This window comes from Glandiceps talaboti, chromosome 15 (assembly GCF_964340395.1).
Source record: "Glandiceps talaboti chromosome 15, keGlaTala1.1, whole genome shotgun sequence".
Lineage (NCBI taxonomy): Eukaryota > Metazoa > Hemichordata > Enteropneusta > Spengelidae > Glandiceps > Glandiceps talaboti.
The window spans coordinates 18,391,716-18,419,540 of NC_135563.1; the positions used below are offsets into that span (position 1 = coordinate 18,391,716).

The 27,825-nt window shown below is 33.6% G+C and overlaps 1 protein-coding gene across 3 annotated transcripts; it reads left to right on the forward strand.

Annotated features, from left to right (window-relative positions):
- The first annotated feature begins 1,331 nt into the window (after positions 1-1,331).
- On the forward strand, positions 1,332-26,021 carry LOC144446124 (cytosolic purine 5'-nucleotidase-like). 3 transcript variants are annotated; one of them, XM_078135835.1, is made up of 16 exons: positions 1,332-1,443; positions 2,653-2,864; positions 4,763-4,839; positions 6,551-6,631; positions 7,203-7,356; positions 9,871-10,022; positions 15,391-15,470; positions 15,906-15,966; positions 16,593-16,634; positions 17,128-17,235; positions 17,761-17,998; positions 18,818-18,869; positions 19,398-19,458; positions 19,884-19,941; positions 20,273-20,391; positions 20,975-26,021. In XM_078135835.1, the coding sequence occupies exons 2-16, from the start codon at positions 2,690-2,692 to the stop codon at positions 21,200-21,202; spliced, it is 1,686 nt and encodes a 561-aa protein (XP_077991961.1). In that variant the 5' UTR covers positions 1,332-1,443; positions 2,653-2,689; the 3' UTR covers positions 21,203-26,021. The 3 variants fall into 3 exon arrangements, with proteins under 3 accessions (XP_077991961.1, XP_077991962.1, XP_077991960.1); XM_078135836.1 differs by having other exon boundaries at positions 1,354-1,443; positions 2,715-2,864; XM_078135834.1 differs by having other exon boundaries at positions 1,356-1,443; positions 2,584-2,864.
- Positions 26,022-27,825: the final 1,804 nt, after the last annotated feature.

Below are 27,825 nucleotides of genomic sequence, written 5' to 3' on the forward strand. Positions count from 1 at the left end.
TTTCCAATATTTTCAATATACTGGTATAATATAATAGCGATAAACCACCCCTGGGAATGGTATACCACTCGGTTTTGACCAGTGAACTCAATATATGCACTCGCTATCGCTCGTGTATTTCATTCACTGGTCAGAACCTCTTGGTATACCATTCCCAGGGGGTGGTTTATTGCTTAAATAATTCATATGGATGTGTCATTTCTAGTATTTTTGCCTGTTTCCTGTGTATGCTTGCTCAAAACCATGAGTCCAGCACATTTCACTAATCCATCTGAAAGTAGGATTACATATATAGTAGTCCTGCTTGCAGATGGGAATAAATTGGGATTTCATCCTGACCCTGTCCCTTTCCCTCTATACAAAACAAAAGAGAAGGAAAGAGACAATGTCTCTGACTCAAGTACTGACTTACTCCATCAGCAACCAACACTGTAAACCAAGCCATAAACTGCAGTTTTTGGTAACCAACAAAATTGTAGACAACAAATTATATTTGTGACAGTAGTAACATCGCCTAGTGGTGGTAAGTGAAATAAATAAGTACCTCAAGTGATTGAATGAAAGCAGAAAATCTGGTCTTGTTTTTAAACTCTCATATAAATACGTGAATTTCTACTTTCACAGTTTCAGTCACTTTGTTCATTAGATTTGTTCCCACCATTCTATGTTGTATTTGAATTACTTTGTAAAATGTTATTGGTATTTACATAATAATGTAATAGTGTTGGTCTGACAGTTGTTATGGTTACCCCTTATTCACACATTAGTAACTACACAAAAATATTTCCGTTGCTATATACAGAGCACAGCAATATCACATAACGTACCACTGACAATTCTGCTTCCGGTATATCACGGCTCTCCCTTCTTCTATAAAGGCCCAGAATAGTAAAACGACAGCGTTAACCATATTTCCTTTTAAGTAAAGTTACAATTGTCGCCCAGAATTAACTTTATCATCGGGGTACTCAAAATTACGCAAACTCGCAATTTTTTTCTCGTCACTGGCAGACGACTCTACTAATTCAAGTTCTCCGCCATCTTGTTTCACAACCTATTACGTCGTCTGGCAACCAGTTTACTTTATCTAAATCAATCCGCAAGTCAATTTTTGTGACATACATGAATTTCTGTTTCATGAGGAACAAATATATGCTCTCCGACTTAGAAAAAGGTTAGCTTTGATCATTTACCGATTTTGTTGGTCTGTCTGATTAATTCACAGTACATTTTTCACTGATGAACTTAGGATTTACATTACTTGACCAGGTCACGGTCTCTTGCCCAAGGATATAAATAGGTAAACAGATATAGGCTGATATATTGCAAAATACATCAAAACGTCATCCGCGGCCCACAGACAACAAACAGCCTGTCAACATAAAGGCAATATTCAAAAAGATTTCGACTTTTTTCAAAAATAATTACATAGTAAATATACAGGTATGTAAATGCATATTTTTGTGTCCTTTCAATTTCAGAATCGAAAGGCGTATTATAAAATTTAAATTTTAGACAGTCGTCGATCGTCCACAGAACAGTGAATAGTGAGTAACTTCACAGTTAACTGTAGTGTATAAGCTGCAAGTAATCTACAATAATTAATACATGCGCTAAAAATCATTACTATAAATGATATTTTGAAGTTTATATAGCCTACATTGCGAAATTTCAACTGATTATTAGTCATATGACAACTAGACTGCGTGATCAGCATTATTCGAAAGCTGCCAAAATAGTGGAGCCTCAGATTATTATTACATAGGTCATCGACTGTGCTTATTTCTATTTCAATGTATTTGTATCTGTATATATCTGACACCGTGCGGTCAACCGAGTGAGCGGCGAAGCACATTGTTATCATGTGCAATACGTACAATACTTATCAATCGAATTCCTTTTACATTTTAATCAACCGATCTATTCAAATTTGGTGTACCGTTATCGGTTTGCAATCTCTTTTGTACACGAATCAGTGAAAACGTCCAATTGTATGCTAATGTAGCCTTGGTATACGTGTAAGACCTGGGACGTACACAACTTCACAAGCACAATAGCACAGAACAGCTGAGTTGAGTGTTGTCTTCGTAACTTCATTTCGTCTTATAAGTTCTAACATATTCCTCGCATTTTTGATTATTAACAAACTAACATTTTAAATTCCCGACCCATTTCAAAGTTTCTTTTATTCTAACTGATCTTGCTAACTTACGTTGTTGTTCAGTTTTACTGTATTTTAATTTTTATATCATTTCTTTTTGTTCACTAAACCACTTGAGCACTTGCCAAGTATATTTATATTGCGAAGTTGCATGACGCAGTTACATAGGCTAACCTCATAAACGTCATCATCAACAACACCACTTTCCTTTTACTGTTTTTGTTTTCGAAGTTTCTCAATCATATGTCATCACTGCCATAACAAGGCTATCCAACACTATCCTTTGTGTTACATAAACGTTACTTTAATCATTCTCCTGTCGTTCAAATATTTAAATTTGTGTATTCATTGCTGCACTCTTTAACAACCTGCATTTTTATTCCACTGTATCTGTGTGTGCTGCTCCCTGTGTACCTATATAGGCTGTTGTGAAAACTGTGTGTGCACTAGTTGTGTTTACGATAGTTCTGCTTTGGTGTCATGGCTCGTAGATTGTCTACCAAAAGAGTTTCCTTTGATGATTGGATCATGTATGATCCCTTTCCAATGGCAGTGATGGACAACCACCCAACACTAGATTTTTGTGATGGTGTTATACCCAAGAAATATCGCAGAGATGCATCACATCGAGTCTTTGCCAACCGTAGTTTGAGTCTGGAGAAAATTAAGTTCTTTGGATTTGATATGGACTACACCCTAGCAGGTATGGTATCAATTTTACACAATACATATCTTTGATAACATTACATGTATTATATGTCAAGGATTCATCATTCCTACACATTTGGTTGGGTTCAAAACAAAGTTATCGATGCCAAGAAAAGAATTTTCTTTTATCGTTTTTGAAAAACTGAATGGGGGAAAATTTATCTCTTTGTACTTGTAGAAAAGAGTGTGTTTGCATAAATAAAACAGGAGATACTAGAAAGATGTATATTAAACACAAAAAAGGGATAGTCTATAGTGGAAGTATTACATTTTTAAGCAGAAAGTAACAGCAAAATGCTGCTGTAAGTGTTCTTGTGGCATTTAAACTTTTGCATTGACTGTATACAGTTGTGTAAGTCATGGACAAAGCCAGTTAGTTAGCTTTTGAAATGTAAATTATATGATATCCCATGGATAGTTCTAGTTCACATGCCAAGTTCAGAATAAACAATAGGTAATCACTCATTCTTAACTACCACTGAGTTTATTCATGTAAATCAAAGCCTCTGTAAGAAGGCAACCATAGTGAGTAGCCAGATGCATTCTTTGAATCTAAAACTTCTAAATGAGTAGTGGTTCAGTCCTGTCATTGTACTGTGGTGTAAGAAATTTGGATATCATTATTCAGTTTTCTTGCATCTGTTTCAAAAAGGTTGCACATGTAGCAAGAGGAGCTATTTTTGATCACTGGGGGACATTTTTTCACTTTGGCAGACATTGACAAATAGTTACCTCATTTATTGTTTTGACGAGGAGAAAATAGTCTCCTGAGTCAGTATTACAGTACCATAAAAATTACCTGTGTGATAAAATACTGTTTTAGACTGAAACAGGCATCAAAGTAATTTTAGTAATATGGGCTCAAGCATTGTTTTAAGCTTTGGGAAAATGTAAGAGAGTTTCAAGTCAACATTTGGACCTACATCATTTATTTAAAGTCTGACACCCTATATTTAGGGTGTAATTACATAAAGTTACAGAAACCAAGTCATTATGTGGTTTACTTTAGTTACTAGGTTGTAAAAGGGTTATTGAGACATGGTAAGTTGTCATTGTTCTCAACTACCCCCACAATGTATCAATGCATATGTAATACCACCCTTTGGCCCCCATCCAATCAAACATGGCATATTGAACAGTGATAAAAATTATTCAAACAAAATTGTCCACTCTTTATCCAAACAATTTTCTGTTTGTTCATCCACACAATAAAATGCTTATATATAATTTGTTGTTTGCCCTTTGCTATGAGACATCCAAAGCTGCATAAATTCTCTAAGGATTCTGGTTTCTGAGATACAGTTAATGAGTCTACAACTAGAGATGGACAATGGTCTACATACCTTTGCTGTTTTCTAGCAACTAGAGAGTTTAGTAAACTTCTCTATTTTTCCTTCAAGTTTTGAAGTGGTGTAACTAACATAATGAATTATTGGTCATGTATGCTACAGAAAAATAATATACACAAATCCTACACATTTACCAACGCTCTATTTATCTAATACATATGTTTTGATGGACAGAAATTAAAATATCAAAATAACCATTGAAATCAGTTAGAAAATAGTCAATTTTCCATTTCCTTGTCAAGAAAGACTGTGATCATCTTTTCTTTGTAGAGGCATTTAATAGCTTGATTTATTGTGTGTGTTTCGGTCCTCTATGATGTAGTGCTTTTCTAAGGCTAGAGCTCTGAGTTCTGCTTTTTCAACAAACACTATTTTATTTTTTTCTGAGAATCCAAATTCAGGAAATATCTGGCACAGTTCTCACAAAACATTATCTAAGTGGATAAAGTAGTTGTTATACCACAATATTTAATCTCAGACATTTGAAATATGTCTAAACATTAGAAGTCAGTTATCAAGACATCTGATATCTTCTATATTACAGTTTACAAAACACCAGAATATGAAGCATTAGGATTTGATCTGATAGTATCAAGACTGGTATCCATTGGTTACCCACAGGTATGTACAGAATTGGTCTTACTGAATACCAAGAGTGAGATCCAAATATTTTGTTTGTGTTCAGTGGAATGGAAGAAGTTATTTGAATACATGTAAGAAGCCCTTGTCACAAAGTCCTAAAATCAAGTTCATCAATATGTAGACATGGTGTTTCTTTCTTTGATAAGGGTTAACATATTTCCTGTTTTGAATAAAGGTATAATTGGACAAGAAATAAAATTACATGTATTGTAAGCATTGTGATACAAATATATCTAGGCTAAGCAATGAAAAATATAAATTATGATGCCTGGTGTATATTAGTCTGAGAGATCCAGTTGGACCAAAAGTTGGTCCACTTATGAGGCATATTACATGTACATAAGCTGAAACAAGGACTTGATATTTCAGGCTAGGTGTATACATGTCAATTTTATGAAATTTTAAAGAAACGATGGATGGTGTAAACAGAGCCACTCTTCTCTACTCTTATCACATATCCTTATGCTAAGTTACTGGTGACCTTATGATGAACAATAGCAAATTTCTTTTGCTATCATGACTATTTTGAATCTACAGATAATATAGACATGTGGGCTGCACATGGATAACACTAGTTGTGCATGACAAATGTTATCCAACACAGCATGGATTTTAGATTGTCAATCTTACGTAACCTTACCCACCCACTATCATCATATCATAGCTGATGACCTAGAATTATTTGACTTTGTTTGCCGCATTGAGGAAAGGAGAGCTATGTAGCTATATTTTGAATAATTGGGAAATATACAAATCTATATTGATATAACTGAAGTTCCTGAGTGATAAATAGAAAAGTATATGAATTTCTAAGCCAATTGGGTTAGAAATGTATGGTTTACGATATTGTGTAAAGACAGAACCTCAGTGTAAAGTTCTATTTATATTGAATTCAAATTATATCATAATCTAGTATTTTGGGACTGTGCCAAAATTGTATTCTTGTCAGTAAATTGTTCAGGTCATAATTGTGTTGCTGGTACTATATCCATTGGTGTGTTTCTCTACATAGTTATAAACATTCTCAGTGAATAAATAGTTCATTTACACCTAAGTTATCATGTCGAAGTCAGTTACTTAGATACACTAGTATAATACACTTGAGTTTGATTCTAGCAACCAAGTTGGTATGTCATAATGTAGTAATTTGAATATCTAGGGTTGGAAAACTGAACATATCTGGCAGGTCATTTGTACATTGTTTATGGTTAACAGTAACAAGATGACAATTACATGGTAACAATAACAAATATAACAATACAGGATAACAATAACAAATATAACAATACAGGAAAAAAGCTCTACAAAGACATATTCACTTGCGAACTAGCCTAGAGTCAAGTTTGGGGTCAAGTTGTGTGTGGACTTTTGGTTATCACTTCCCTCCCAGAAGGTGACACAAAACTCCTGACAGGACTTGACTCTAGGCTACTATCAAATCAAATTGTCATCTAATCTTTGTCAGTAGACTTTTTCATAATTGCTAATGTCAATTTGTGCCAATCAAAATCACTATGAAGTTATTAGATTTAATCTAATGCCTTGCATGTGGAGCAAACAATTGCAATTTCAAAATGGAAAAGAAAATGTAATGTTGTTTTCTAGATAATCTTCAAAAAGGTCTAGTTATATTAAAGTCAAATCCAGTATGAATTTTACGATAGTATCAAATCATATTTTACTATTGCAGGAATTGTTAAACTTCCAATACGATCCAACATTTCCAACTAGAGGATTAATATTTGATAAAGAATATGGTAATTTACTCAAGGTGAGACTATATATTATTTCCTCTGTGTACTATCGTGTTCTGGTAATATTTCCAAAATTACTTATATTTTGATAAATGAAAAGAATGCCCAATTTAGGTGATGTTCATAATATTTCTTACTGTGCCCTACATCAACAACAATCTTGAGTTCTGCCAAAAAAGTATGCTCAGGTGTCAAACTAGTTTGAAATGCAAACTATCTCTCTACTCAATAATTATAGATTCACCTGAAAGGTATAGCATGTTCTGTGTTTTGGTTGTTTTTTTTTGCATCTTTCTTAACATTTGATACTCTAAGATGTGGAGAAATTTAGACAGAAATTAAATTGACAACGGAACTTTGCTGTTGCAAAAATCAATCATATATATAAAATGTGAATTTTATCTATCCATTAATAGGATATTATCCTTTAAGTGCTCACATGAGTTCAGTGCAAGTACTTAGAACAAACAAAAAGAAAAGTTAAAGGTAAGTTTCCTTGTACTGTGTTGCACATACATCTTACATTAATGATAGATGTAGGCAAGTTCTGTTTTCTTCCTACTAATTCTGCCAACTAATTTGTTACAGGTTGATTCGTTTGGCAATATATTGGTTTGTGTCCATGGGTTTAAGTTCCTCTCAGGTACAGAAATCCAGGAACTCTACCCCAATAAATTTATGCAGATAACTAAGGAGACAGAAGGCAGGGTTTTTATCCTGAACACACTGTTCAATTTACCAGGTAAGATGTCCTCTCAATTATGGATCATTTTTTGGATCTCATTGCTTTCATGAATTTTGCAAGAATGCTGTCTGTCGACATGTCAATTTAATTGTTGTTCTTTATAGGATAGTGTATGTCTGTCCCCTTATACATATGCATGTACCGAGAACCAAGGCATGTTATAATTCTATCACCATGTGTGGATTAGTGTCAGATGCTTGGTTATTGTGTAAGTGAAATTTCATTCTTTCACAACTTTGTCAGAATGACAGCTGTCTGTCAACACTGCTCTGTGTGTTTTATCATTTCATTATTGTTTGTGTACTTCCTGGTTTTCTTCAATGTGAAAGTTTAAAGGACTGCCAAATCCAAGCCAAGGGGCTAGGATATTTCACAAGTCATCTTTGCATTTAAAGTATAGTGTATCACAAAACGTTAAAAATAGCAAGTTACACAGTACCTAGTAACTTAACTTTTCTCTCTCCTTCACTTGTCAAAGTCTGGTTTAATCATGACTAATGCTGCACTTTCAAAATTTTAATCCAAAAATAGACAGTTATGACTCATGATTAGTAACGATGACAACTAAACTGAGGAACATTACTAGACAGTTTAAGTGTAGAAGTTAAATTGACATCATGCACAATGGTTGTTATGTTTTCTGATCTTAACCACTTTATATAACAGGCTGTTGAACTTTTAAGTACATTTCAAGGTTATAATATCAATTCCTCATTAAGATTCTTGATGGTATGTGCACAGCTTTCTAATTTCTTTGTTTAAGGGAAGCTAATGGTAACTGTCAAGAAATCAAACTCTACTGTTACTCAACGTGTCATTTGTCAGTTGAAACTTATCAAAAATAAAAAATAGTCCTTTGCTGATGAAAACTTGCTATTCCACTCTACTGTGGATTATGGAAAAAGATAGCAAAAAGCAAGGAAAGAAACATGGTTTTAATCAATCAGAAAAAAAACTTTAGGCAAAGGTTTTAACACCTATTCAACTCAATGTCAGAAAGTTTAGAATAGATTATTCAGTTTTGTGAACTTTGTACCCAATCAGGACCAGATACTACTTATGAAATAGAAATTCTTAGCTTCTACTAATTCTGTTATTTTGAATCATAAATTGTTTCTTTTGCATTTGTTCATGTAAATAATACAGATTATACAACAATAAGAGTGCATAAGATACAAGATATTACAGCCCCAATAGCTGTAACTAGAATGGTTATTTTTCAATTTCTTTGTGATGTTTTGATAGTCTTGTGATCGAATCCTATAAGAATGTCAGAAATTTACAGTTTGTTGAGAAATTTTTTTTTTTTCATACTCTTTAAACTCAAATAAGCCAGTGTACACAATATCATCACTGACAAGTAGTAGACAGATTTAAAGAAGGCATGAACTGTTTCAAGTTAATGTTTAGAATACTTTCCTAAAGGCAGAAACTAACTAAAGATAGTAAAAGGTTACAGCTATGGGCTTTAATATTGTAAGAAAAATGTTGTGCAAACTTAGCCACAAAGTGTTTGGTCCTGAATGGATGAATAGTTGTAATGTATTCATCGTAATTTGCATAATTTATGTACAGATTACAAGATTACAAAAGTTGGAGAATGAGGACATCTGTGCTGAGGATGGCCACAACTGTAGTATTGAATTGGTATTATTTCATTGAGGTTTTGTCTGTACTACTATTGTTGGTACCACTGATGTGTCAGAAATAGCAATCAAGGACATCCTGTATTTTAATTGTGTAATGTCCTTCACCAGAATTGATTTGTATAACATTTTATGTATTTACATATCAAAAAAAAGATGTTGTATTGATTGTTAATGATGAATTATTGACTTATGAGTTCTAAACGTGTGTACAAAGAAAAATGTTTTTAGACTAGTCATGGACAACTTCTATCAAAGTTATAAATAAGACATCCTTGATATATTTTGTTATATGCATTCTCATAATTCCTGAAGTATTTGTCTACAATGGATTATTATGTACTGAAGTACTTGATTATGAAACATCCACGTCTAAGTATACTATAGCCAACATTAAAAGCTTTCTCAGATCTTTTAGAAATAAGTCAAAAAGTATTCATCCATACATCACTGAAAACAAGATATTTAGGATATATCTTCAGAACTTTTCACTGTGTTATTTTATACATAGCACCCAGAGTGTTGCAAGTCATGTCTTTCGTGTGTGAGTCTAATACTTGTTTTTATTCAAACAGGAAATTGAATGAGCTGTGTGTAGCTTACACATGTACTAGAACCAAGGTGAGGTTCTGTTGCTTTGCAATGATGTGTGTCACAAAGAAAACATAACTCACAAAAAAAAAAAAAATTCAGAATGTCGTACACTGAATCTGAAATATCATCAATTTATCAAAGGAATCTATTAGAAATCATTACCTTTGTGGTAATATTTCAATTAATGATTTAACCACACTAAACTTGCCTTGTGTTTATGTGTTAAGTAGAAGAACATGTTCACATGGTTCTCACTTCTTTGCTTTTCCAGAAACTTATCTGATAGCTTGTCTGGTGGATTTCTTTGCCAACTCTGAACAGTACATCCACTCCAAGATGGGAGTTAGACATGGTGATTTATGGATGTCATGGAAAAGTATCCATCAAGATGTAAGAGCAGCTGTAGATTGGGTGCATGAAAAGGTAGGCCATCATAAAAAATATTTAGTGTGTTTGTACTGATAGTAGATAAGGCAATATTTGTGGGGCAGAGTAGCCACTAATGTGGACACGAGGTGGAAGAGAAATTGTGTTTTTGGAAAAAGTGCAGCGTCGGTTCACCAGGATGATTCCGCAGCTTGGTGGCTTGAATTATGAGGACAGGTGACGCGTATTGAAACTGACAACTTTAGAAACCAGACGGATCAGAGCAGATTTGCTGGAAGTGTATAAACTTTTCCATGGGCATACTTTCGTTGATCCAGTTGTGTTTTTCAACGTATCTACTTCGACAACAAGAGGACACAGTTTGAAATTATTTAAGGACAGATCCAGATTGGATATTCGTAAATATTTTTTAAGTCAACGCGTCATAGACATTTGGAACAGTTTACCAGAAAGGGTTATTGCTAATTCATCAGTTAATCACTTTAAAGCGTGTATTGATAACCACCTCAGAACAGTAAGGGGTCTTTAAAAGCCTCAATGGCTTCCTACCCCACGTAAATTCACAGTAAATTCACGGTAAATAATGTGAGAACCTGTGGGATTGAAAGCCGGGGCTTTAAAGCTAACATGTGTCCCCACAACTCATCTCATTAACTACAGTCTAAGCCATTCCATTTACAATGTAAAGTGGCCGTATGGATGAGGACTAGGTATTTATTTTGGATTTTGAATTTAGAAAACAATTTTAGCATGGCTTCCTACTTGAAAAATCAATGTGAAACAAAATTTGCCAAGTCCTTGTTTGCAGCTCAATAAATTGTAAAACATTAATATTATGTGTAAAATTTGTATGTACAATAACAAAATGTTTACGTACTTTTTAGCTTTTTGCAATTTATTGGGGAAAACATAAATGACTTGGCCTCGGGTGAATATGACCTACTTACACTTTCAAATGTCACTAAAACATTACAGTATCTCATATATCAATATGATATCCATACTCAGTGTGTATTAGGTTATAATATTATTATATGTCTGATAATATTCACATGGTTGTATTTTCATAATATGTTTAAAATTCAACCAGATGTGAGTTATGAGTATTCAGGAATGCTAATATAAGATCCGATAAAATACCTTCAGTACTGTGCGTTGTAAATCAAAGAATAAACATTATGACCTGATACAAGCAGGCATCCTGTGAGCAGAAATCTTCCCAGCTGGTTCCCCAATTACTGTACGAATGACCAGAATATTAATGATTTCCCTTTCTTTGTAACAGACAAAAATTTGTTTGTTGTCATGTTTTAATACGGCATATTTTAAAACGTGCATTTTTATGTCCAGATGATGATTTTACTTTCAAATTGTGATACCAAATTGTACAATTTGTATACATTATGATGAACTGGGATTATTTGTAAAATATCACCCACAGTTTTGTGTGGGTTTGCACATAATACTTATCCCAGTTTTGAATATTAAAATTGACCACACATGCACACACTCTGATGTCGTTCCTAATCCATGCTGTTTCATTGCATGTCATAATGGCCCAATTACTGATATGACAGATTCAGCAAAACCTAGTTCTTAGCCTTTAGTTGATGTAAGCTGTATAATGATGGATACTATTCGGAATCAAATGTGAAATGACGATATAGAAGAAAATTGGGTGGACAAAAATATAAATTGATCAAGTCAGTAAGGATGTCTAGAATGCATATAAAACTGAACATTGATTGATAAAATATCCACATTGGAATAAGAATAAGTTGATGTTACAAAATCATATTTTACCTAGAACTGTAACTTTACCTGTAACTATTAGTATTACATTTGATTTTTTTATTCTCAACAATTTAGTATCTTTAGCCCCCCCCCCCCCCATTAGTATTCCAGAATTCTATTCTACTATTGCATTTGATTTTCATTCCCAACAACTTAGTGTCATCATCACCACCACCCCACCCCCCCCCACCCCCCCCCACACACACACACCATTAGTATTCTAGTGTTCTATTCTAATATTGCATTTGAAAAAACTTTAGTATGATAAATAGCCCCTTCCCTGTATGAGCACAATAGCCCAGAGACTTGCATGTTTTCATGTCAACTGTTTGGATGAACCGTCAGCATTGTCAAGCATGAAAGCCAAGTCAAGACATCATTTTATAAATTATCAAATTTGATGCATTACATCAATGCTAAATGTTATTATAACAGATGTACATGTTCATGGATGCATAATTTTACGCTTTTCTTCCCTACATGAAAGAAGTGAAAAGTGTATTTCTTTAACAACCATTTTCATGTTTACAATTTTTACAATATTTAATTTATGTTTTATCTCTAAGATCTAGGAGTAGGATATTTTCTCTCAACTATGTATTACCACTTTTACATATTACATATATAGCATCAGTTATTTGTTGTGTTATTATTTTGCATGGTCAAGAAGACTTGTCACGAACATTTTCACTTAGCTGTTCTGGTATTATTTTGTATTCAGGAAAAAATGTCTGGGAAATATGTATACATAACTATACATAACAAAAAACCATTATCATACTTGAAGTTGTAGATTGGCTTCAGGGGCTCAGGTGTGCCTGAACAATTCAACTGTATGATAGTGTAAACTAATTAACTGCCAGTCTTTTTATAGCTTATTCTGCCAATATTGGCACACAGTTATAAAAGAAAATTAGATGGTTTACACAAAAAGCCTTGTCTGCTAAAAGTATAGGATGTATTGATAAGTAATTAGTAAAAAGACAAAGTATTATAGATTACATGTTTTGACTAGGGATATTAAGTTATGTTGAAATAAGTCAATCGTATCGTTTTCAGTTTACTTTCTGTAGTGAAATGATATTGTATATAGCTTTTAACCTTTTTAGCCTGGGATAGTTCAATTTCAAGACATATAAGGCTTTTAGCATGGACGTCAAGCTGTGACCTTTTAAATTATACTATCTGGGAAATACAGCACAGCATTATTTAGGTTGAAATAATAATGACAGCATATGCAGTATACGTTCTGTTAGGATTACTCTCTTTATTTTTCATAATTGTACACTGAAAATGTTGATTCATGAAATAGTTAAATCATATGAAATTAATATTTATTGACAACAATGTGTGCGAAATATGAAATGCCATAAATGATATTTTAAGTGTGTACTTGAGAAATTTGAATAGTGAAGTTTTTAAACCCAATGAAAGCAAAGGTTAAACAATTTGTAGAAAATGGTTGGTACAAAATGGGACATATTTTCCGAAATTACATATTTTTCGTGTTACTCATTTTAGAGTTCTTTATTTCATTCATATTTTCACAAATGTACACAAATGACAGTCTAACGTCACAGCAGTTGACAGCTCTATTTTTATACAAATCTGAAAGGACACATCAAATTGTTGTGATGTTAAATGCAGTGAACTAGGCCTCAAGGATAATTACATGTAATACTGACAGGAGAGACAACCTATTACAGTAAACACATTTGTGAGCTGGTATTTAGGTGAACTAAAATGCAAATAAATAACTTAACAATGAAAACAGGGGTTGGGAACAAAGTCCGTTGTAAGGTAACTTAGCAACACTCAATATATATGTAAGAACTTTTGTTTTGTAGTAGGTTAAAAGTTCAGGTGAAAGGTGTGATTGTGTGTTGTATATTCGAGACAAGTATTCTAACCCACTGTTACATAGATACCCGTATTACTGCATAGTGACATAGGAGTGGTTCTTTACTCATTGTTAGTCAATAGTGGTGCTACATGGAAAACTGCACGTTCACCATGTATCATGATATTGTGTACCATCAAACAGAGATTTATCTATGTGATCATTTCATGAAGTATTTGCATGTGCAGTTGCAGTTAATATCTAACACCAGAGTCTTGATGTCTACAGATAGATACACAAATTAACTGACTAGATAACCTGTGTTAAGTTTATTTCAACTTTAACATAGGATTGTTGACTGTTAAAACTTAAGTATAAAAGATCAAATTAAGGATAGCAATACTGACAATATCATACATATTATTAAAGCTGTACTATCTGCAACTGGAACATTTAGTGAACTGCTTTGTGAAATATAATAACATAATTGTAATATTGCACACCCTGAATAGTATTAATCACCTGTGGGTAAACATATTTGTGAAGCTATGTACACAGACTATGGTGCAATAATCCAGTCAAATTGATTTTCAGGTCAGCACCAAAACTCAGCGCCCCCAATGCAATCACCATTTCAATTACTGTACTTATGGATAGAATCAACCTCTCATTGACATGGAAATGTCTAATTCGTGATATTTTAACAATTTTCAGTGAATATATTGTTGGTTGTCTGGTATCAAAAAATAATACTCCAGTTACAGCTAGTAGGTTTTAATAAAATAATAGACCAGCTGCTTTGAAATCAAGGATTTTCTTTCATTTCTTGTTAATACTGAGCATTAATACACACTCCAGGGTCTATTCCCATGCCAAATATAAATATCACATTTCTATATTTTGTGCTTCGAGCACGCTATCTTTTTTGTGAAATTAGCCTGGTACAGTCTATTGAATCTACACCTTCTTCAAAATTCTCACTTTGGGTTCAAAGCTATATTTGTTGTCAGAAATTCAAGCTGTTATTGGTATTCAATTACTCCAAAAATAATGTCAAATGTTAAACACCTCTTTTCTTCATATCATCCAAGTTTTACCACAAAATTTGATATTTTGGGTCAATCAAGACTTTAATCACATAATGGTCTCTACACCCAAAGTGACCTTTGATAAGTGTTAACAGCCACTTCAAAAGATCAACATAGTTTTGCAATCAACAAGCCAATCCCTAATCGAAAGAAAATGACATTTTCCATCAATTTCACCCTTCAAAATCTCACCCAAGTAACCTGGGAATGTCAATGTAAATTGTTGACAGTGTATGAAATCAACAAGAAACCACTCCCCTTTCATATGGACATCTTTCATAGAAATCGATTGCCCTAGCCTAGAATCTGTGTGCCAAAGTCAACACATGTAGATTGTATCATTGTTTCTACAACTACGTCTAATTTTGATAATATTTCAACACAAATGAAAATTAAATGGTCTCAACAAAACTCAACTCAATTTTTGGACAAAGGGTTTCCAAAAGTTCTGAACAGCTTTCACCATGTTAATAGCACCATCAGGTCAGGTTTCTTCAACTTTATGTAACCTCTGAAAACAAGCAGTTTCCTTCAGATTGTCCTTCTTAGAGAGACAACAATAATATTGTAACTCTGTTTAGGAAGAAAAAATTCTCTCATATTATATACATGTATCTTCAAATTGATGTCATAGTTTTAACAATGGACAATTAATATTCCTTTAATTGTGTTTGTTCAACAGGGTGCCATCAAAAATAAGACAATAGAGAAACCTGAAGATTATGTTGTGAAGGACCCTCGTCTACCCACTCTCTTACACAGGTACAAAAACTGTCATCTATATGATACAAATTTGAATTTATATTCATATACATATCATATGTATGTGTGTGTATATATATAATATATATACCAAAATAGTGACTAGAAGAGATGAAACAGTTCAAAAGTCGGCCTTACTTCCAATCCCAAGATGTGAAGCGATGAGCAACGTTTCAATGTATATAATATATATCTATACATGTATATGAATCCAACAGGTGGTCTAATATAAAATTACTATTGAAAACTATATCACCAATATTATAATGCTATAATATCTACAAAAGATTAATAATCTGTAATGTAAGAATATTTCACCATGCTCAAATTACATTACATTTTGCCATATTTTGTCTTGTTTCCCTTGTTTTTGTCTAAAACCTACCCCTTCTATATCATACAACATTTCTGAGCTACTTTATTTTAACTTTGTAGGCTGAGACAGGCAGGGAGGAAAGTTTTCCTAGCAACAAACAGTGACTATAAATATACAGAGGTAGGTTTATACATGTACAAACATCTGGTCTTCCAAAACTCTATGTGTGCCATATACAATAAAGAATACAACATCTTGAAAGAGTCCAGAGTGCATGTTAGCTTTAAGCCAAACCCCAAAGAATCAACCCTTGTATATATACAAAGAAAGACAACATGTGCGGAGATAAATCAATGTCAGTTTTCCACATTACTGACTCTCTGGCTGTCACTTCTATATTGTAGTCATAAATAACAATTGTACTCTTATGTTAAATAAATTTTGACTGTCGGAACTTTTCCAAGATTTTGTAAGCATAATTATATCTCTGACAATTCTATCCATGATTGTCAGCAATGTTCATTATCAACTGAAGCGCAAAAAACTTCCTACTAGGCACACAGTACTAACATAAACAATGCATATTGCCATTAATTCATATCATTGAAAATACTTCGCAATAATAATGACTAAACCAACACTCCCTTTAGGTTGGGGAGAAGTATGGTCCATGTACTTGTAAGTATAACTACGTTATAGCTATAACTTACAACTACACAAAAAGGAGAAAGTACAGTATTTGATATGTTTTACCAATATTGATGATTGAAGTTTGTCTAATATTTTATTTTGTTACTTCTTTGCAGGCAATAATGACTTATCTCTTTGACTTTCCACATGGACCTACAGTAAGTTTCTTGTATAATATTATTATATTTCTGTCAAAACCAGACAGAAACAGTTCTTTAATAAAAATTAGACTGATTATTTGTATTGAGCATCAAATATTAGATAAATACAAGATCTAGTAAATTTCAGGAATCAATGACTGATTAGTACTTTTTTTAAGGCTGGGGAAATATATCCCAGAATACTCCTATTTTGTGGATTGCTTTGAAACTTTCATCATCTTTCAACAAACATTTGGAAGAGTTGTCATTTTCTGTCAATAAAACAAATCAAATTCCTCAACTCCCTGAATACAGGTGTATGTCTATTGTACAGTTAAATAGTCCATAGTTCTACAATCCTGAAATCTTAATATCAGTACATATAAGAATTATCTCAAGAACAAAACTGAGAAATCTGTCAAACTCTTATAGAAAGTTTTGTTGACCTAAGTTATGTTTGAAACTGGTCAATATTAAGGTTATTTTATATGAATGCCTTCATATTTTTCAGTCTGACAGTCCTCATCAGCCATGGTTGACATACTTTGATGTTGTCATCGTAGATGCCAGGAAACCTTTGTTCTTTGGAGAAGGTACAATTCTAAGACAAATAGATACAGTAAGTTCTTTCTTTATACGTCATAACATTTCAAAAAATTACCATTTCTAGTCACCACCAATTTTCCAATTTCACATACAGATGAGTCTTTATATTTATATAATTCTAAATCATTTGGTCAAGTATAACATATCATATTTGTATGTTCCAATAATTCATCTGTAACTTACAATGACTGCTATTATTTGTAGTTACAATAAATCTATTGTCAGGGGTTGGAAAAACTTGCCAGTAAACAGGATATCCTAGAACTGGTCACTGAAAATGACATTGACAACAGACTATAAAAAAACAAGATATGGGTTTCCATCAACACTGCCATTGGATGTTGAGCTTCAAAGTGCCTCTGGAAGTTTCGGTCCAAATTCTTGGTGGAAAGTTAATAGAATGATCAAAATGGGAATATGATTTCAGAAAGAGACAATAACTATATATGTAAGTAGAGATATTATGAATTCATATTTGTACTAGCAGATGTACAGTTTATTGGTGCAGACATTCATCTGTGTTCTTTTCATCACCTAGGAAACAGGTGCATTGAAGCTAGGAACTCACGTTGGTCCACTTCAGCATGGTCATGTGTACTCAGGTGGTTCATGTGATGTGTTCTGTGAAATGATCGGTGCCACTGGTCGTGATGTCCTCTATGTCGGTGATCACATCTTTGGTGATATTTTGAAATCTAAGAAAGTTAGAGGTTGGAGAACATGTTTAGTTGTTCCAGAGTTAGCGCAAGAATTACACGTCTGGACTGATAAAAGAGGTGAGGTGTTGTGATATCTTGAGAATAGATTTGACTTCATTACTATAGTAGTTGCCAAAATTATGCGTCTTAATTATTTTGAAAAGTTGTGGAGTAAAAGAAAGTGTGCCCCAGTGTATTAATATTTGTAGTATTTTGCTAAGGTTCATGAACTATTACAAGGAAATAAGGAAAAGGTAGTAAATCCTGTTAAATTATGAGCCAGATGGGGACCATGGTAACAAACTTACATACATTATACCCTCTTATCGTTAGTATTAAATAAAAAGTCCAGTCTGGTAAATTTTGTCAAGTTTTGGCTTCAGTGATGCACGCAAAATTGATTTGTCAAGTTCAACATCTAAAGATTATCAAGTCATACCCAACAAACGCTACAAATAAACCTGCTGTTTCTCAGGTCAAACCAGGGGTCAACATCAGAGAACTATTTCTTGTAAAAGTAAATACATATCGGAATCCTTAGTATGGAATATGTTCTGTGTTCAGTTGTTTTCAATGTATGAATGTAACTCTTTGCCCCAGCATTTTGGTTATTTACAATGTATGAATGTAACCCTTTCCCCAGCATTTTGTTTCATGTTAGCGAAACATCCAGTAGGATTCAAAAAAAGTGGCCAGCCAAGATGAAAACTGATAATGGTAACTTACTAATATTGTATAACCTAATACATGGTTTTCAAGATTTTAACTCTGTGAGGAAACTTTACTGATAACTACATGTATTTTATGTTACACTATTTTATGATTTATTTGTCTACATTGAATGTCCACTCATCTCACTTTCAGCCATAGTAATTATAGTTATCATTTGTCTTTCAGATAATTTTGCAACTCTGCAGTCACTTGATCTGAAATTAGCAGATTTATACAAGTATGTATCCCACATGTTTTTGGTTTCTTACTTAGAGGTTAGAACATTTGTTGACTAGATTAAAGGTCTCAGAAAAGGACAAAAGTCAAGCCAGTATGTCAAGTCAGATAGGCAAATCTCTGGACTTGACAGTATGTCAAGTCAGATAGCCAAGTCTCTGGGCTATACTGTCAAGCCAGTATGTCAAGTCAGATAGCCAGGCTCTGGGCTATACTGTCAAGCCAAAATATGTCAAGTCAGATAGCCAAGTCTCTGGACTACAAATGAGATGATATAAAGAATGATATTGCTTCGTAATGAGATGTTACAGTGTGGTATGATTGTTTTGAGAAAACTACATCTCAAATAGTCTGTAAGGTATACTGTATTGTGGTAGCCATGCCCTATAAGCCAACACTTCATGGAGTGGTGGCAAAAATGGTATGACATCTGTTATAGTCTACATCCCAAGGTGCATCCTTCCTTCTTGAAAAGAAATTGCTTTTAGCATATTGAATTTGAAACAAGCAACTATTATTATTTTTCCAGAAACTTGGACAGTGATTCTGACATCAGACCAGATATCAGTAGTATCAAGAGAGACATACAGGTAAGACTGAAAGTTTTGTCATGTACAAACACATGATCAGATGAATTACTGTCTTGCAGAGCTATGGAAAAAGTTGGTCATGAACAAAGCAATCGCTCTATTTCATTGTTACAATACGACAATACTAATTTGAGAACCAGGCATTGAAACCCTGGCCTTTAAGAAGCCTAGTTTGGATTAAGATTAACATTTAATGAGTAATGTCTGGCAAAAAAGGTAGAAACAATTTGGTCCATAAAAATAGTGATTTTGTTCAATCTTTACAGCTCCTCTGATACAACAACAGTAATGTGATAACATGGAATTGAATTAAGGTCCTTTAAAAACAGTTTGTTTTGTCATAATTGTTGTCTTTAGTTATTTTGGTTGATGTGATAGGAATGGAAGTATTTTCATATTCCCCTGTTTTCCTTTTTTTTTTGTAGTGTGTTGTCCATGACATGGACATGGCACATGGAATGATGGGAAGTCTCTTTAGGAGTGGTAGGTTTCCAAGTTATCTTTGTCCTTCTTTGCCAGCTTTCATGCATGTAGAATAGTAGTAATGATGATAATGTACGGTAGAGATGATTCCCCAATAATTGTCTTTATTCACCTGATGAAATGATTCATTGATTGGCATAAGGGATTGAAGTAATTTTACAAATGTTGAATGATTTAGTTGATGTTGAAATGTTGAGGAATATTGAAAATATTTGTTGTGTAATCACTCAATACGTGTCTGCAAAAAAGAGTCATGTTTTCTGTTGTATACCATGGATAAAGTCATACAAGGAATGTTCATATTAATTGAGATTGTTATATTTGATTTCAGGTTCAAGACAGACATTCTTTGCAAACCAAGTGTCTAGATATGCAGACCTCTACAGTTCATCATTTATCAATTTACTCTATTATCCATTCAGTTATTTCTTCAGAGCTGCCCCTATGTTGGTGAGTAACCATAAGTAATGTTCTAGGCAGTAAGATATAAAATATAATTAAGAAGTCAATATACTAAACTTAAATGGCCATTTTGTTGTATTTGGTGACGAGTTGTCATTGTAACTGTGGGGGTGTTACTCATGTTAGATGTGTGTGTTTGTGTGTTGGATTTGTGTATAGTTTGTGCATGTTGGATGTGTGTGTGGCTATGTTTGTGTCTGTGTGTGTCTCTGTGTGTGTGTGTGTGTGTGTGTGTGTGTGTGTGTCTGTGTGTGCCAGATTTGTGTGCATTTTGTGCATGTTGGGTGTGTGTGTGTGTCTATCAGATTTATGGGTATTTTTGTGTGTGTCGGATTTGTGTGTATTTTGTGCATGATGGATGTATGTGTCTGTTTGATTTATGGAGGATTATTTATGTGCATTTTGTTTGTGTTTGTGTTTGTGTTTGTGTGTGTGTGTGTGTGTGTGTGTGTGTGTGTGTGTGTGTGTGTTTGTGTCACAGTGTGTTGTGATCCTTTTTCCATTCTTCCCATACTACCATGAATAAATCTTAGAATATTTCAATATATCCCTGTTTTATCTATGTTCACAGATGCCACATGAATCAACAGTTTCACATTCAGATGTGTTTCTAGAAGATGAATTCCAAGGAACTCCTGTCACAACAAGAAACAGAGGTAGTACTCATAGCAATGGCGATATAACTCCTGATAAACGACCTCAAATGTTACGGGCCAATACCATTGGTGCACCACCAAACTTACGGGCGTCAACACCAACTAATATAACTCATGGACATGATGAAGATGATGAAGAATAAGAAGACAGGACTTTTAGCACTTAAACTGATAAAGTATAGTTTGCCATAAGATGTCTTTGTGAAGATGAGTATAGTATATTGCCAAATTGACTTGTATAGCCACAAACTGTGATTACATCACAGATCTTGACTGACCAAGAAAGGTTAGTTAGAACTTTAACAAACACATTACAGAATGATCTTCAAAAGAGTGCTGACAGAAAAGATATACATAACACTTGGCAAAAATATAGTACAGTGGACTGACAGTGCAATAGACACATTTGTATTCGGCCAGGGAGTTAGGAATAGGGTAGTTTTATTGGGGTAGAATGTAGAACAGTGGACTGGCTACACATGAAATAGATGTTTGTATTCAAGCTAAGGAGGCATGGCCAGATTAACACATGAATGTTGCACTTAAGGAGTCACTAGTATGAAGTCATTGACACCTGACCTAAAATGGATTTTTTTTAAATTGTGCTTTACTTCACTGACAATGCTGCAAACTGAAAACAGAAAGTGGAAAGGGATAGTTATGTTAGGTGTAAATATTAGTATTGTGTAATAAAAACATATGTATGTGCTATGATAATAATAGAAAGAAGACTACGGAAGCCAAGTATATATCGTCTCTTCACCTCGTCTCTTCACCTCTATGTAGGTGTAACAATAAGCTTGTCTTCCAGAAAAAGTTTTGTTTGTGAACAGCTCAAGAATAGATAGAGAAATGAAGAAGACAGAGATAGTAATTTGATACAAAGTTTCAGACAGCATTACTCTCATCATAGACCCTCAACCAACATTGGTGGAGGGTGTATGCTTTCATGTAGCAATACCTATCTTTCCAAGTATAAAGTTTTAAGTATTGTGATGAAGAAGGATAATTACTTCAGTCAAATACTGTAATAGAACGAGTATAGTATTGTGTATAAATAAAAAAAAAGTTGTACATCAAAATTTACAATAATTTCTTGTCCCTGTATAGTTCAGGATTAATATTCAAGCATACATCATTACAATCATAATTGTAAGTTTAAAAAGTTTGTGAGAAAATGATAGCCAAGAAATCTATTAAAGTATGTATATTAGAATAAAACCAAAGAGTGTGACCTAATGGTTGTACATAATAACAAGCTATGTGTTGTAGACTACCAATGATATTTTTGAAATTCAAGTATATATATGTGTAAAGGCTTCCGATTCATACTTTGCACATAGAATCTAGTGCAGATACAGAGAAAATATTTAGTCAAAGAGGATGGATTTGGTACAACTTTTGAAATGGGAAATAGAAAAGTTGAAAGGCAGGGTGTATTTACAGGTTGGCATGTGTTGGTTTGGTGACAGTATATTGAATTATATTGTTAGACATGTGTGGTATGTATGTACTCAGTTTAGGTCTGTTATAAAACAGACCCTACCACAGTCACCACTTGTACAATAGAGAAGATTTCCTTGGTACTGTAATAAGTTTTTAAAGGCATTCAAAGCGATAGAAAAGTGTTAATCATACAAAAAACAAGTTTGTTTTATCATAGTTACATCATTTTAACCTCTCTAGTCTGTAAATATCATATGAGTGTGTTTGCAAGTGTATTGTATGTTGAACGTGAACAACAGTCTTGATGAGACTGGCATTTATTGTGTTGTAGTTTGAAGTTGCCAATATTGTCTGTTTACGTACATTATTCGTCAACCTAGTGTCATTTATAGTGATAGACCAGCATTGGTTGTAAGACTGGCATTTGTTGTACAATATTTGTGTAGTTACATATACCACTGAAATTTTGTCATTTTTCTGTTTGAATTCTTTATGTAACTTTGTTTCCATTATTTGTGCAATTTATGAGAAGGCATCTTATCAGAAGGTCAAATATAGTGTATGTCATTGAATTGTAGATAGGTTTTAATATCAATGCATATAGTTTGTCTTGATGGAACTTGTTATGAGAGCAACCATGTAGTATGAGACAGAGCTAGACAGCCATAAGCTAACTTCATTTGATATCAGATAATGTATTGTATGTATATTGTGTAAAATCACGCCAGAATTAGTTATCAGAGTGTGGCTGGCCTGTAAACATTTCTTTAGTGTACACCACATGACAGTATGACCATGTTGATAACCTCTCAGCCAGTGACCTACTAACAAGTAAGAGAGGAATCTCAACCACAATACGAGGAAAATACTCGTTGGTCATGTTGGAACAGCGCCCTCTGGAGCTCATAAAATAATAGTCCTGGATGATTTCTAATTTCAATGAAATTGTAAGATATTGGATATTTCACCATTTATATTCAGGATATAGGGTGCAGTAATTACAGCTACACAATCTTTACAGATTCATATCTGTGTCATTTGCATTTCACCATTAAAGTATGTGTATAATTTTGACTCAAGTATTGTGGAACGGTCTTGCTGTACTAAAGGGCATTTGTTCTATCAGAGGAGTTATTGTCATTTAATCAGTGTAAATGAAATCAAGTGAGATATATAGAACTGTTAATTTTTTTGGTCAGTGCCAAAGAATGAAACTGCCACAAAACTTACACTGAAATGAAAAATTAATTAGCTGTTAGGTCATTTGTATTGTATAATGTATTTGTTTTTATTTTATTATCATAATTGATATGTTTGTCTACATATTCCACAGGATTCCACAAAATCAAGTGAATTATCAGTTGTGTGAATTTATTGATTTATTCAAGTTATCACCATCGTTAAAGAACTAACACTTTGACAAATATCGAGTCCTGCGTGAAAATATGTGACTGTGTACAGGAAATGAAATGAACAGACACGTTTGAGTGTAGATTTTAAGTCAAATAGTGACACTGTTACATGTATTGTGTATGTAAGTAGATATTGAATACTTAATATTGTGTATTCCAAAAAATGTAACCAAAAAAAGTACAAAATATTTGCAGATAAGTACAAATAGATAGTGCAACAGGGAGAGGATATTTTAGAGGTAGTTTACTGCTACTGGTTATCAATAAATCAAGTCCTAGTTCCAGGTATTACATAATGAGTTGAATATGTGTTATGGTAGTATTACTCCGGCAAAATCACTTTTGACCATAGGGATGTGTGATATTTCTTAGATTGTTGTTTTCCTTGTCTACAGGCTTAATATAACAACATTTTGTCTTGAATATATTTCCCCAACCTTTATTGAAAGAACACTACTTGTCTATTATAGAGTATATATTGATACATTTGTAGTAGCAGGATTCATGTGATATTTTACGTAGGAAAACGACAATCTTAACAATAATACATGTCACTGTGCTTTTGACAAGTGAAGACGGAAACAAAACTATTAACATTATTGTGACATAGTGATGGTAATCTATCAATGGATACTGATGTGATTACACTCACAGAAGAATGATTCAGTATATGGAAAGACCCATGTTTTATGTGTGTGGATTCATATACATTTATGGAGACTTCCAATATTTACATTATTTTGATAAGTGTGATTATATCAGGATCAAAAAGGCATTGCTATTACCAATTTGTGTAACCTACTACATGCCACAATATGTCTGTGTCTGTCTTTAGTTCTTGAAACAAGATACCACAATTGTATTTGTAATGCCATACATAGCTTGATGTATGTATGAAATCAAATACAGAAATATCAGTGAGTGATTGTTTCTTTCTTTACCCAGAAGCTGTTGGAATAATATTTTGTTCATATATTGACTTTACTGCTGTATTCAGCCCAAAAAGTATGATAACCAGTGATGATACTATCAGCATACCACAGATTTACAATTTCTTGACAACAGAAATCAACCGTTTACATACAGATATCAAGCCATACACGGTACAGTCAATGATTAGTGGATGGGTAATGCAGCTGCTAAGAAGGATGAAACAGTTCTTAGTCAAGCCTCAAGGGTATAGTGTATTTTTACCAATGAAAGTAAAAACCTTTAATGTTACAGCTACTGGGTCTGTACAAAAGAGATTTATCCTCTATACCCCCATTGTTAAGTTTATTTTAGACGCTTTCTGATATAGCCTTATGGTAGATGAAAAGTTCAAATCAGACTTTCTAAATGCAGCAGTAGGGTAGATAAACAGTTTATTACATACTACTTTATAGCCAGGAGTCTTAGACACCTCTATAGTACTTTATTTGTTAATGTTTATATATCTAAAACTAGGCGAGATTTATTTAATTCATATTATGATATTATGATGGCTAAATGAATATATGAAAACGTATGTATGTATAGTGTATGCAGAATTACTAAATATCCAATTATAACCACAAAGCTGCAGTATTAAAGTCATGTTTTGCTGAAATAATTTGTTGCAACTGTAAATTAAGCTGCAGTGTTCAACAAAATGCCAGTATAAACTTTTTACTGTTTTCTTTATTGATGAAAATGCTCTTTTCTAAATATTTTATAATGATTGAAGCCAGCAAGACCAGTTCGATTATTACCATCTCACTTTTTATTCAAAGTTAATGACATCACGAAAAAATACAACTCAAATGACTAAAATATTTTGTATTTACTGTTTCCAGTAACTTTCCTTTCTTTTACTACAATATATTCTGCTTTAACAGTTTTATCACATCATTGATATGTAAATTTTTTAAACGTTTTATGTAATTGCTGAAATAGCTTTATTCAATCAATTTTCCAATTCTAAGTGGCTTCCACCAACGAAAGCAAAAATTCGCTGAGTTTAATTTTCAGATATATATCTTGGTGCTATTTGAAAAACATAATATATATCATATATTCAGTAATGTTATTGCTGCTTTTATTATGCTGGTATTATTGTAGTGCTAATTGTATTTGTAGTTTTCATGGAGAATAAAGCAATGATTCTTTCATTAAAATATGTGTCACATTGTCTGATAAAAACTAACACATGTGCACCCAAATTCCCTATCCCATCCTCACTATTACTGTATAAAAACTACCCTGAAAGCATTTTAAAAGAATTTTAAATGTATTTTGCCATATTGCCCCTATAAAAGTGCCCTCTAGTGTTCATCAAAGGTAAATGCTATCAGATCATGTGATGTACTTGGTTAGACAACTGATAAAAGATACTCTTCATACTGAGTTGTGGATACTGTTGTTTTTACACCAACAATTCACAAGAAGTCAGGTATATTTGAATCAAAATTTTTGTAGTTTTCAAAGCGACAGTTTATGGTACAGAGGATCTAAGAACCAGGCCATGGGTAGGAACTACCTCTACCCATGAGAGAGAGAGAGAGAGAGAGAGAGAGAGAGAGAGAGAGAGAGAGTGTGAGTGTGTGTGTGTGTGTGTGTGTGTGTGTGTGTGTGTGTGCGCGCGCTCTCAGAACAACAAAATCCAAAATAAATAACAGAGATAAGTAAATAAACAGCTGTATTCACACATTGGCCCATCACCACCATCTTTCCATTCCCACTCAAGAGTGAGACTACTGTGGACGGCATTAGCTTTTTAAAACACCACAAAACCCTGCACTTTAAAACAATTGAAATGTTATTGAAATATATTCATTCCGGAACGGTACATTAGAAACTATTCTGGCATTTTGATGTTTTGATTTGTGAATTAATACTCGGTAGGAATCATGATCAATATTTATCAAATTTAATTAAGTGCCATATCCAGAGCATTCAGTATATTATTTGCATATTGCTTCACCACATCTGTTGAGGCGACATTGGTATAGTAGACAAGAGACCAGTGTAGTTGTCCTTGAACCGTTACGAGGTTGTGGACAAATAAATGACCTTGATGATGCTGGGCTGTTGCTGCGTACATGGCATATACATTGAAAATCTCTCCTTCATACTTGTCAAGCTGTTTGGCCCTCCCCATGTTGGATAAATTGAACATTGTACCATCCCTACCAGCAACTGATTCATTTCTTGACATAACATCAGTAGGTGATTTGATCTTCCCAGACTTTAATGCATGCAGCATTAACTTTATGATCTTCATAGGTCGTTTTTCATTCACAGCCATATGTACATGATCATTGAGTTCTTTGGCAAATTTCCAGAATTTATCAGCACTGGTATCATACTCCTCCGCAACGTGGATTGGCAACTGTGCTCCAGAGGCATAACTCCCAAGACTGTCAATGGGAACCTCCTTTCCAGTTGGGATGTAATGGCGCATATTGACATTAAAACCTGAGCTCAAAGTTTCTGGTTTGGTGATTTTACCCGACTGGAGAATCCTTGTTAGTCCAACTGCCGCTGCTGCCGTTGCTGCTCCATGAACAGTTGTTTGGTGTTTTCGGCATGCATTGATTAGCTTTGTTGTAATATCCTTCGATATGGCTATTGGAAAGATACAAGTTCTGACATCGCCAGAGTCACTTGCTGCCTTCAATTTCTTCAATGTTTCTTTCATCTTTGATAGGTCTTTGAATTTGGCCAAGAGGGACAATGGTACAACTTTCATCAACAGTTTTTGCCACCATGGAATTCCTAGTGCTATCTCAGGTAACAATTCCGACATTGTTAAGGGAAAAGACGACCTTTTGGCACTGTTATGTATCATTTCCTTTCCATGTTTGACAAGTTGGTTTAGTAATTCCAACAACTGGTCTATCAATGACATCATTGAAGTACCATCAACAATACCATGGTGAATTGAAAAC

What these genes read in the sequence shown, in the direction of transcription:
- LOC144446124 (XM_078135834.1), top strand. Translation starts at nt 2,642, where the DNA reads ATGGCTCGTAGATTGTCTACCAAAAGAGTTTCCTTTGATGATTGGATC. An exon ending in TATCCATTGGTTACCCACAG is followed by an intron (nt 4,840 to 6,550) that starts GTATGTACAGAA and finishes TTACTATTGCAG; the next exon opens with GAATTGTTAAACTTCCAATA. An exon ending in AAATTAGCAGATTTATACAA is followed by an intron (nt 18,870 to 19,397) that starts GTATGTATCCCA and finishes TTATTTTTCCAG; the next exon opens with AAACTTGGACAGTGATTCTG.